Source organism: Hemicordylus capensis, chromosome 4, assembly GCF_027244095.1.
Source record: "Hemicordylus capensis ecotype Gifberg chromosome 4, rHemCap1.1.pri, whole genome shotgun sequence".
In the NCBI taxonomy this organism is placed as follows: Eukaryota; Metazoa; Chordata; class Lepidosauria; order Squamata; family Cordylidae; genus Hemicordylus; species Hemicordylus capensis.
The window spans coordinates 176,268,477-176,281,310 of NC_069660.1; the positions used below are offsets into that span (position 1 = coordinate 176,268,477).

The following is a 12,834-nucleotide window of genomic DNA, read 5'->3' on the forward strand; positions in this document are numbered from 1 at the left end:
CACTCACTACTACTGCAACAAATTTGGTCCAAATCGGTTAGGTGGTCCACAAGTTATCCCACTTGTGCTTCCAATGTTCACAAGTTAGCTGAAGTGGGCTAACTTGTGAATTATCAATTAAGATTATAGTGAAAGGAGAGTAGGCAGAATAGTTCTTTCCAGAACAACATGTCTTTACTCTAAAGCAACTTATAGAGTTCCATTTGTACAGCAATTTGATCATTCTGTATTGTTTTTCAGTGAAGCAAAGAGGATGGAGTTGGAAAGAAAAATGCTGGAATACAGTAAATCTGATACTTGCAGGTAAGAATATTTCAACAGGACTTGTATTTGTTTTAATAAGAGATTTAATATTTAATACATTATATTATGTAATTCTTATGTAATATGATGCAATTAGGAAATTTTGACTTAGAACTTTATACTGCCATGTTTAAATTTTGAAATTGATTTAATAATTACACTACAATACTGGCCGACATATGTAAAAGATATTGTGGTGTTGTCCTCTAAACTTAATACTAAATGGTTAAGTCTGCTGGGCAGAGAAACCTGCAATATATACTGAAAACCAGAACAAAGGAAGGAAAGAGCAGAGGGGAAAGGGAGGCCCTTGTAGCTGAACAAAGGGGCACTTTTTAAAGTGATCATTCTCTTACTTAGCAGGGGGAGAACAAGTGGCCGAACCCCAGCACAACATCCTCCCACTGGCTGCTGCTGATCACCTTAGGGTTTTTTTTGGCGAAGGGGTCCAAGGTTACCCTTGGGGTGAAAGAGAGAGATTTGATGCAGAACAGCTGAAACCTGAATGTAGACAACCCCAGGGACATAGCTACAATTGAACAAGCGGGTGGGGGACAAATGTCCCTGGGCCCTTGAGGGAGGGCCCGTTGGCTGGGTGACAACTTGCTCTTTGCTCTCCACCTTGTGGAGAATTGTGAATTCTCCACAATATGAATTCACATTGTGAAAACAATACGGTGGGGAGGGGTAAAGGCCCATTTTTACTTTTTGTCCCAGGGTGCACTCGAACCTTGCTACATCCCCGCGTAGCCTGATATGTTTAATTATTAAACATATTAAATTATTTTATTGGATTAAATATTGATATAGTAAAATTGAATTTTGTAACTGTCAAGACCTCATGCCAGCACATGACTGCACGGCCTGTTCCTCCGGTTGGGCGACGGGCAGGGCGCCATCGGGAACAGGCTTGTGGCGTCATTGGGATTGGGCTTGTGACGTGGGCTTGTGGTGATTGCCCAGCCTTGATGTCAGGATGGGCCAGGAGGATGGCGAGCAATGGGCCTGCACCTGGGCAGGGCTGGCCTGGCACACAGCTTCCTGGCTGCTCTGAATGGAGCCCCTGCCCCAGCATTGGAATGCCACTGGATGGAGCAGCCGGAAGGGGAGGGTCCAGCGGAGATGGAAGCAGCTGCAGCCCAGAGGGGCGGAACTCCGGAGCTATCGGGGCAGCAAACAATTGGGGGAAATGCAGCAGGGGCAGGACAGGAAGCAAGGTGGGTTCCGGGAGAGTGTCCCACCTGTGCTGGGATGTTTAGAGGAGCCTACACCAGTGATGTGGAAGGTCAGTAGAGACAGGTGGCAGTGGGGCTTGTGTCTCCCGGTGAGGAGCCAGTCCTCTCTCCCAGGTTAGTGAAGGAGGAATAGGGTGTCTTAACTCCCTCCCCACACTTCTGAGATACAGCAGGATTCTCAAAGCCTGGCTTGAGGGTCAAGGAGCTCCAGTAATTACGGAAACATTTAAAAATTGTTGAGTGTTAGCAGTTATCCCAGTATGTCTGTACTCGGTAGCTAGAACACCAAAAGGCAGGAACAGGCTTGCATCTTGCTGAGCAATTAGTGCTGCTATGCTTTTCCTTATATCTCCGAGAGTGAAAAGCCAGAGAGATAATTATTTTTAAAAATTAATACAAGTTGAAAATCTAGTAAAGGGGCCAGGACTAACTGTAGCTACGGCCCTGGACTGAAATCTTCTTCCACTTATTCACACATCATCTGCCTGAGTGATGCCAGATTCCATCTTTTGGAGCTATTTACTCTGGGGAGTTCTTGGGGTGGGGTGTTAACAGGACTGTTCTGGACTGTTGGAGGAATGCCCCAATACTGTTTTGGGCTTGTGTGGGGAATCAGCAAAACTCTAGTGAACAGTCTGTTAGAGTATCAATTTGTGCAAAGTTTTGGTGCAAAGTTTTGGTCAATTTGGAAATTGAGGAGGAGATGGAATGTGATGCAATCAGATTTATTTAGGGATTTGAGGGTACAGGAAGAGAAAAATTGTTTAAGGAGGGAATAAGATATTAACTAATAGTGCTAATTTGGAATCTTCCCAAGAGGCATTTTAGCTTAGTAATTATTAATGTATTACAGAATCAGCTCAGGGCTGGCTAGCAAAAGGGCCTGAAGAGCAGGTTTAGACTTAAAGAGAGGGGGCAAGGAGATTTAGGAAGATAGGCAATTAGTAATACCTACAGTAATCCAATATCTGGTGGTGTGTCAGTTACACTTGCAGGGTAGTGTGCATTGGCGGGTCTCCTCTCAGGGACAAGGTAGGAAAGCAGGGGAAAGGAGAGGCAAGCGTGCCACTCACAAGCCGGGAAACCAGGATAGTGTCTGGTTCCAAGAAAAGTCCAGAGGTGGCTGGGTCTCTAGGGTTCAGTTCTCTAGGGCAGCCAAGCATGGTGTATGGTTTGGGTCTGGAGAGAAGTACAAACTGGAGACTGGGATCTGAGTTGGAATCAAGACTGAAGTAAAACCTGTAGCTGATGGTACTGTACCTGTAGTACCTGGTACCTGTAGCTGTGTTAAAGCACACACACACTATTTGTTGGTGTTTGGGGTAGAAATAGGCAAAATCCACAAGCCATCCACGGGTCACACCTCCTTGCTTTTGGGGCTGACATCCATGGTTGACAAAAGAATTAATATTGCTTGATTTGCTCACTGGTAGATGTTATCTCAATGAACAATAAAGTGAAATGGTTTGAACAACTTGTATGGGCTGGAGTGAATGGGCGAGCTCAAGGCTTATATGGCACACCAGGAAGACCTTACAGGTGGGGAGATAGTGATTCTTTTTAAACTAACGGCCATTCCCTCTGGTCTGTGACAGACCATTAGTGCAGCAGTAGTTGGGTGGATGTGCTTCAGCCTTACCTGAATTCATGGTGAATATGATTAGTGAAACTAATCCTTTATGCAAAGAAAGGGAGTTTTACTATTCTATTGAGAAATAGTCTCTCTCCTTAACTTGATGAAGGAAGTGCTCAGCCGGCTTCCTTCTCTATACAGAGAGGGACCATAGGGTTATATCTTGCAGTCGCTTTCTGTACTGGCCTAGGGTAACAGTTACCCCATGTTTGCCCGTGCTAAGTGACCAACTTAAGAGCTTTGCCCAATATGAGCATGTGCGGAGTTCACAGTCTCATGAGCTCATAGCCAAGATGGAGACTGCAAGCCTGCAGTTCCAAATCACATGGTGAGGTGCTGCTTGTAGCCCCAAAACAATACGTCCTAGCAACAGGGGGCCATGGGGTGTTTGAAGCCAGAGCTTCCCTGCATATGCATGCAGACATATGCAGCTCCATTTCTTATTGTGTGGCAGTGGTAAGCTGCCAACATGCCCTTGGAGGCCATGGCATGCCACAACAATTGCCTCCCAGCCAGAGGACCAACAGCTGCTGGTGGCTGCATGCTTCTCTTTCTAGCAGTACCTCCAACTGAAGGCTGCCAATGGATGGTGTCAAGAGGCACTTGCTGTTTTGGAAATGTTTGAATGAAAGCACTGTTATCCAGGAGATGAGAACAGGGGTACAAGCGTAATGACTTCATTTACAAAACGTTGATAGTTGTGAGTAGGCTTTGCCAAGGGTAGCACAGAGGCATAGAGAGCGGAGGGAAAGGGGAGAGAGAGGGAGGGCAAGTGAGTGGGGGAGAAGGGCCAGGATAGGCTTTGTAAGGAACACATGAACCATTTCAATTATTGTATTGTTTAACTTTTATATGTGTTATGTTTGACTGTTTTAACTTTTATATGTGTTTTAATTGTTGTTAGCCGCCCAGAGACGTAAGCTTGGGCAGGGTATAAATTTAATAAATAAATAAATAGTCTTTAAGGCACCATGAGACCCTAGCTTGTGGCAGAATCTTTATATTTTGTGCCACAATCAATCATTAATCTTTACGGAACCACAATATTTTGTTCTTTTTTTTTTTTTGCAGCAGGCTAACACAGCTTGGTGTAGTGGTTAGAGTGCTGGACTAGGACTGGGGAGACCTGAGTTCAAATCTCCATTCAGCCATGATACTTGCTGGGTGACTCTGGGCCAGTCACTTCTCTCTCAGCCTAACCTACTTCACAGAGTTGTGAGGGGAAACTTAACTATGTGCACAGGTCTGGGCTCCTTGGAGGAAGAGCGGGATATAAATGTAATAAATAAATAAATAGAAATAAAAATAAACCAGAGGGAAGATTTGGGGCTGAGAGAGCAGTGAAGATCTAGAGAAAAGTATTATTATTTATTCTATTTATTTAGTACATTTATATACCTCCCTGTACAAAAATGTCCCTAGGCGGTTCGCAATATAAAACCATTAAAACATTAACATAATTAAAACAGTTTAAAATACAATAAAAACTCTAAAACTGAAGCTTTAAAACTATAAACTGAAAGCCTGACTAAATAGGTATGTTTTAAGATCCTTCTTAAAAACATTCCGAGAAGGGGAAACTCTAATTTCATTAGGAAGCATGTTTCAGAGTCTGGGGGCAACTTTAGAAAAGGCCCGGTTTCGAGTTGCCACCAACTGAGCCGGTGGCAACCTCAATTGAACCTCCCTAGATGATCTTAACAGGCGGTGTGGTTGATGAAGAAGGCGGTGCTCACTTAAATACCTTGGATCCAAGCCATTTAGGGCTTTATAGATAATAATCAGCACTTTGTATTTTGTCTGGAAACTTATTGGCAGCCAGTGTAGTTCTTTTAAAATGGGTGTAATATAATCTCTTCGGGCAACCCTAGAGACCAACCTGGCTGCTGCATTCTGTACTAACTGCAGTTTCTGAACTGTGTACAGAGGCAGCCCTTAAAATGACCTTAGAACAGTGGTATATATGCTGGTAACTTCTAGGCTTGACTACTGTATGCACCCTACATGGGGCTGCCTTTGTATGTAGTTCGGAAACTACAGCTGGTACAGAATGCAGCAGATAGATTGGTCTCTGGACTTTGGAATGCGCTCCCTGCTGAAATAAGAGCATCTCCTTCTCTGTTTGTTTTTAGGAGGACCCTGAAGACGTAGCTATTTTCCCAGGCTTTTAACTGAAACCAAATTTTTCAATTTTAATGTTTTTTGTAATCTATTTTATCTTTTTATGAATTTTAAATGTTTTATATTTTACATTATGTTTTAATTCTGTACACTGCCTAGCAATTTCTATATTAAGTGGTACATAAATTCAATAAATAAATAAATACATTTATGGGAAACAGTTATTTCTTTGAGTGGAAACTGGTAATGGAAGTCTATGGGCAGTGGTGGTGGTGGGAGGATAACTTCAAACTCTTATTATTCTTTTATATTTCCTTGTTTTTAAAATAATCTCATTCTGCATATACAGTGTGTCTAGTAATAACTGTTCTTTCCCTTCCCCCTTTTAAAATAAAAGCCCTATCAGACCTTACATTGTACATCCATGTCTTTACACTTGTACATATTTCTGTATTAATGTGTTGGTCCTTTTTAAAAGCCAGCCTTGGTACAGGTCCTTCAAATGCATGATACAGAAAGGAAGTGTATTGCTATACATTCATTCAACATAACGTGTTAATAACTATATGTGCATACAGATTTGTACATGTGGACACTGTCTGAAACGTCTGAATAGGGCTAAAATTATAGATGTGTATGAAATTACCCAGAACCTTGGAATAAGATAAGATGAAACCGTTAAAAATATGTATTATTTCAGTAGAGTCCTTTTTACTGAGAAGTGGAAATGAATGAACCTGCAAAGTTGTAGGGAAATTTCTAAGCTAAGCAACCAAGTATACAGATATTATCATATTTGAAACTGGATTTATATGCAATTAACTTGTCACAGCAGCTTGTAACAAAAATCTTAGGAATGCAAACCAGTTCAAGTGTGGGTGCCACTTCTTTTGCAGCATAAAAGTTACTTGTGCCCTAGAGCAGGAGCAACTTGAATGGCACAGAGATGGACTTGCTTTTCCCTACAGTACTCTTTGTGCTATTTGTATACACATCAGTGGCGGGCAGTGGGGAGAAAGAGGCCTCTACTGGGCCTTGTGAGAATACTTTTAACCATGCACTTGGAGTGAATCAAGCTATGGCCCTTATTTTACATAGGCATTTTATTTTCTTAATTGTAGCTGTGAACATTTTGTTGAGGAAATTGATAAGTATTTTTAAAGTGAAAATCACACAATTAATGGTATATTGGAATTCTTTCTCCACTGACTTTTCTAAGAATGGTTTTGGACAGGGTTTCTGAGAGAGTCCTATGTGCAACCAACATTTGTCTTTTAAAAACAGATTTCATAACTATATACCCTTTTTGCAGCATGTGTTTGTTTTTCCTTGTGTATCTTTGTTTTTATCTTGTGTAGAACTAAATACACGAAGCTTAAAAAGTACTTAAAAGAAATATGTGAGCGTCAGAAGAAATCTCTGCTCCGAAACCAAAATTTGTTGAAGGAATTCGATTTCATTGAAGCGCATATTCGGAAGCTTGGTTCAAGTTCAGAGTCCCTTCAGAAGCTGAAGGTAATCCATTCTGTACTGTAATTAATAAAATCTGAATTTGAATGGTGATAAAAACATACTGAGGACTTTGAGATTTCAGATATCAATTAGTCCTAAAATCCTTTCTTAGAATTAAGTGTTGACCCAACGTGTCCCTGTAGCTTTGGAAATGATGGAGGGCTGAGGGCACAAAGTGCATTGAATTCTCTTGCGGTAATCTTGTGGTGATGTCTTGGTTCTATAACCAATAAAACTGGATCTAAAGGAATAAAAAAATCACTCAACTCTTCCATTACAAATTTTTGGCTTTGAGGTAGGGTGGTTTTTTGTTTGTTTTTTGGTAGTATGTGATCTTTTATTTATTTTTAATCCTAGCTGTTGAAGCATTCTGGGATGCAGGGCTGCACAACATTGGTCCTCCATCTGCTGTTGCACTACAATTCCCATCTTCCCCAGCCACAGTGGCCAATAGTGAGGGACGATCGGAGCTGTAGTCTAACATCAGATGGAGGACCAATGTTGTGCAGCCCTAGCCTAATGGATGCTGGCCCTGCTGTGCTCTTTATTTTGCTTTGATGTCTTCCATTTATTGATACTCTATATGAAGTTGTTTGATTGGTGGGCTGTGTGCCTTTGAACCTGACCTCATCCTCCTTTGTTTCGTGTCTCCCAACTCTTTGTTGGGATTCATTTTGATGTCTAGTTCATAGTTCTTAACCTTTTGTAAGTACCTTGCAAGGACAATCTTTACCTGAATCCCGCCCACCCCCCACCCCGGCCGAGAATAGCTGGTTACATGTGCCATTTGAAAGAGAAATCCTATGAAACTGTCTTGCAGTGAGGTTTGTATGTGGGTGGCAGGATCAGGAAATGGTATTAAAAGTTCTAAAACGTTTTCCTTAAACAGATAAAGGATAGCAAGACAACCTAATATATAGTAAGGTCGTAATGAATATGGCTGTATGGTATATGGTTGCTCATACATGAAGGGGAAATGGGGAAAGGAAAGAAATATCATACAAGTCAGCGTACTAGGTTTTGGAGGAAAATGAAAACAATTTGCATAACAAATGTTTGAATTTTGGAACCATTATGCTATACCTGTTTGGAAGTTGATAATATCGTTCCCCTGTTCAAAGTGCTGACGCCATTTCTTTTCAAAAACAAAATAAATGTGTTTATCTGTATTATTGCATATACTATACAATTGTATTTATATGTGAGTGCAATCTCGCAAAAGTAAGACACTTGAAAGTCCCACTGATTTGAATGGGAGAGTTGAAAATTAATATCTTACCTCTCCTCTTCTGTTGAAATTTGAGACATGTATACCTGATTAACCTTGCCTTGTAACTTGTGTAAATTAAATTGGTTTAATCTTAATTTTAATGTATAACATTTCTCTCTATATTAGGCAGAATATGAACAAGAAATTGAAAGCAGGCTGACATTTCAGAAAAATAGTACATTAAAAGGTGATGAGAAATATTATGTTAAACAGCAGGTAAGAAAACAGATGTTTAAAGCATGTAAAACACATCCAGCCAGTGCTTAACACTCACGATAAAGCCTATTGATCTCAATGGGAGAGTTGTCTTTAAGACCCTCCTATTTAAATCAACAGGACTTAGAAGTCTTTAGCTCTGGCTGGATCGTACCTGTAATCTTTATTAATTGAGAAGCTTTTCGTGGATTTTATTTTATTTAGTTAAAAGGAAAACTTGTTGCCAAACTCTTGTATGGTTATTTCCACTATGCAGTTTAAACTGTGCAACACTGCTGAAAAAGCAAACCCTTTCATTGTGTAATTAGAAAGTGGGAAGAATAGCTCCTGCTTCTGCTTATATACAGTTCATCTAGTATTCTTATGTGTTAAACTCAAAAAAGTGTAGCAAAATCTTTAAACTTACAGCCAAAACACAGTATGTAGCATTTATAATTTTGTACATTTTGATCTTTCCCCCCAAGAGAAGTTTCTCCCCCCAAAGAAAAGATTGCATATCTAAGCTGCAGACAAAGGCTGACAAGGAATACTTAAATATATTCCGCTATATATCTGCAGTAATGCAGGCTTCTAATCCCTCCTCCTATCTCCATATAAATGATACAGTTCAAGACCAGAGCTGTTTTTCTTCCCTAAAAGCAGGAAAGCTCTTTTAGATGAAATGTCTAAAAACATCTTGTAATAACTTGGAGCATGCTGGCAAGAGTAGTCACTTGTGACTATGTGTGAAACCCCCTCAGCTAGTCGATATTGTAATAAGCCAAAATGGGTAGCATCACTCCATTATTCAGAAAAGCCAACAGCATGCTTGTCCCTTAGGCTACAGCATTCATTAAGGAAAGCTTACTGGGCTGAAAGCTGGAAACAGATGATAACAGGATATGATTTTCATATTTAATGCATTCCTTGGAAGAGTATGTGTGCTGCAGATTGATAGAAGAATCAACTGCTACTTTACTAAAAGACTTTCTAGTTTGCCCTATAGCTACCGATGGAATCATTCAGCCAAGAAATTAACTTTTCCTCCTTTTACCTGCTTTATGTATCAGCTAAGCAGGCTGTCTTGCTGCCAGTAAATGTTATTATGCATTTAACTGTTTGGTATTTAAGACTCTTATCAGAAAAGAAACAGAGGCGACACTATTTTGTGTGTGTGTGTTTTAATAGTAGGAGGAAGGTTTTCATTTTTCTTTCTTCATTGCGTTAGCAGACGTTAATCTGAGTTTATAGATGTTTTCCCCTGCTGTAGATTTAAAAAGTGAAAAAAACATTGAATTTAGGCCATTCTTCCTAATACACAGAGCAATGAGCCTCCCCAACCTTGACCTATATAAGTAGGCCTTCAACAGTGTATGAATTGCATTTAGTTCAGATGAAACGATATAGTTAGAGTTCTGAAATACTAACTTTTCCTGTGCTTTTTTTTAAAAAAGGGGGTATGATAATGTTTGTCATGAGTTTCTGATCTCAAGAAAACATTCCTTTTCTGCTCTAGTTTTATAACTACCTGGATACTAGAAACTCTGCCGTACCGCTACAAAGTAAATTCTTGTCATGGATGTGTGTTCATTATGTTTTTTCTTACCTTCTGTAAAGCACCATGTCCAACAATGATGCTATATACATAACAGCTGGGATTCTAACAGCCCCAAGAATGTGTGAAAGTGCTTTCAGCAGGCTTCATGGGGTTTTGGGGAGCATATAATTTCCTAGCTTTCCTGAAGCCTCTCCCACCCCAAGAAAAACTGCTCCTGAGAGTTGGAAACCCTCCAGAGAAGCACATTATGCAGTACAGGGACACAGCAGGGAGTATGGGAAAGGCTTCTGGAAAGCTGGAAAATTCTTTGCTCTCATGGAAATCCTGTGCACAACCCTTTTAATCCTGGCCAATACGTATGTCCTTTCCCATCTATAAGATTCAGGGCACTTACACTGTAGTTAAAATGTAACATTAAAAACAGCAGGCGGGGGGACACCTAAGAAATAGTTCCCCCCCTGTTAATTTTATAAACAACTCCCAAGTAGTCAGAGCCTTTTACACAACGCAGGGTAGTTCAGATAGCATTTGTGATGAGAGAGAGGGCAGTATAAGCTCCCAGCAGCTGTTAGTCCCCTGGCCAGTAAGTGGGGACATAATGTTTTTGTGTTCCTTTCACTGATGATCTTATTACTGGAAGGTGGCATAGACTGTCAGTAGCCATTGGTCCAATAGCTGGTGGATGGTGCCAAGCTGTGCATTTTCATGTAAATTTAAAACTACACAATCTTCCGATTACTAATAGTCAGGATTGTAGCTATAACTGAGCAGATGAGTTCAAAGAACCCAGTCCCCCCAGCTTCTGAGGGCCCCCCAACACCACCCCTCCCTATTTTCTTCAGTATATCCCTCACTCTGAGGGGTCGCCAGAGACGGTGAACACGGGGTCCCTCTCCCCTAGCTACCAGCTACTAAATGGTCAATATATTGCTTGACTCAGTGACTCAGTGGAAGTGAACAGATATATATCTACCAGTATTTGAACATTTAGAGTTTGACAAAATCCACTGGCAAGTTCTGTACAAATCCCGTTGAAATGAATGGGTTTGGTGCAAGGACACAGCCTGTCATTCATTTCAGTTGGCCTTAAGCTGGATGATGATGATAACAATAACAAAATAACACAACAACAACAACAATAAATTAATATAAAATATAATAGCCTTTTGTCCCGGTAGGTCCTTTTGCTTTGAGTCTGAAACACCTAGATATTCCATCAGGCTTGCAGTACTCTGTCCTCATAATCTCTTTCTTTGACTTGGGCTAAAAGTAGATACAATTGAATTTCTCAGATTCAAAATGGAGACAGAGAGCTATGTGCACAGTCAGTTCCAGGTCTCTCTGGCCATGGCAGCATTTAGCTGGCTACATATTTAAGAGAATGTCTTCTTCTCCATGAACCCCACTGCCTATTGAAATAATCAGGAAAGTTTTTCTGTAGTTGGGACTTGGGACTGTCTCCCGCTCCCCCACATCAGGATCAACCAGGGAGAGCCTGTGCATTTCACCACCTGTAGAAGCTTGATTGGTAGTAAAATGAGAGGGGTCCTAATCAGTGGTGACTCTTAGGACACCTGGGAAATCCGTTTTGCTCTCAACCCTGTTTGGCAACCATTAAAGACCTGGCTGTTTTGCCAAGCCTTGAGTTAGTTTCTGAGGTGTGTTTGTTGCTTGGTTCTCTTTGTTGTTTTTGTGTCATTGCTGCTTTTCATATTAATGCTGGTGTTTTTTAATTCTCGGTTGCTGTTGATGTGTATTTGTTTGGCTCTATTTGTTCATGTAAATTGCCTTGAGCTTTCTCTGATTAGAAAGGGAGGGTAAAGTTTTCCAAATAAATAAATAAATAAATAATAAAGCCAGTGATTTAACTTTAGATAAGCCTTGTAGCAAATAATCTTAGGTTATTTGCTAAGTTTGATAGCAAGTTACTCTCTGTAGCCTTCTATATTGTTTGGGTTTTTTGTTTGTTCACAATTATTAAGTGTCTCCATCTTTACTGATTTTAGTGTGACTTGAGGATACCTAAGCACAAAGTACTTTGCAACATTCAGGAGTGTGTACTTGAATTTTACAAAAGAGTTTGACACAATCCACTTGGACATTCTCCTGTGCAAAGCCCATTGAAATGAATGTAAACTGTATGCTTCCCATTCATTTCATCGGGGCTTGCATAAGAAACCTTCTGGGTAAAATGTCCACATTACATGTCTGCCTTAGGCCTAGAGAATCTTTCAGGTGAAGAAACAGTATATTTAAAAAGAATAGCACATTGTTCCCCCAGTCCAAGGACATCATTTTAAAAAACTCTACATCTACAATGATGAAAAATTACTCTGATTTCAAACTGTTTTTCAGATGGTGCCAGAAGCAAGACAGGCAGGAATTAACACCAGGACAGCCATGTCAAGAGGACTGTATCGCACAGCAACAATCTTTATGGGCCGCCAAATGTCAGCTGTCTCAAGCGCTGAAGATTTCAGTGCGCCGCAGAAATCTTCCCAGCTCACAAAGAGCTTTTCAATTTCTGACCCACATTCACATAGACAGCCATCACAGAGTAGTTATGTGACAGACAGCTGTGTAGTACAAACTAATAGTGATCTACAGTGCTCAAATAAGTCTGACAAAATAGATGGGAAGACATATCTGCCGATGGGTGAAGAAATGCCAGTCACATCCCATGTATCATGTGGGAATGGAATAACTTGCTGTTTAACAGTAGAAAGCAAGACAAATAATTGCAGTAGTAATTTTGTGGAAAGCAAAATGTCTCCTGAACTTAACTCCCTGTTACATGGAAGATTAAGTCCTGAGAACAGAACTACCGGTTTTCAAAGTGACAGTTTCTGCAGATCCGTGGAGAAAATACTGTCACACGAGCACTCTGTACTAAATGAACAGAGATCTAAACGGCCAATCTCACTGATGTTTTGCCCTGAGCAGCTTGTTTCTGGCAATGAGCACTCAAGAGAAAAAATCCCAGGTATAGTTATGATGTTGCTGGGGG

General features: G+C 40.6%; 1 protein-coding gene across 5 annotated transcripts in view; it reads left to right on the forward strand.

Annotated features, from left to right (window-relative positions):
* Positions 1–12,834, forward strand: part of KIZ (kizuna centrosomal protein) — a 112,062-nt gene that overhangs the window by 26,921 nt on the left and 72,307 nt on the right. For all 5 annotated transcript variants that reach the window (XM_053245809.1, XM_053245805.1, XM_053245806.1 and 2 more), the window contains exons 2-5: positions 241–303; positions 6,651–6,807; positions 8,201–8,290; positions 12,183–12,810. In XM_053245809.1, coding sequence (XP_053101784.1) covers positions 241–303; positions 6,651–6,807; positions 8,201–8,290; positions 12,183–12,810 — 938 coding nt within the window. The remainder of the gene's footprint in view (positions 1–240; positions 304–6,650; positions 6,808–8,200; positions 8,291–12,182; positions 12,811–12,834) is intronic.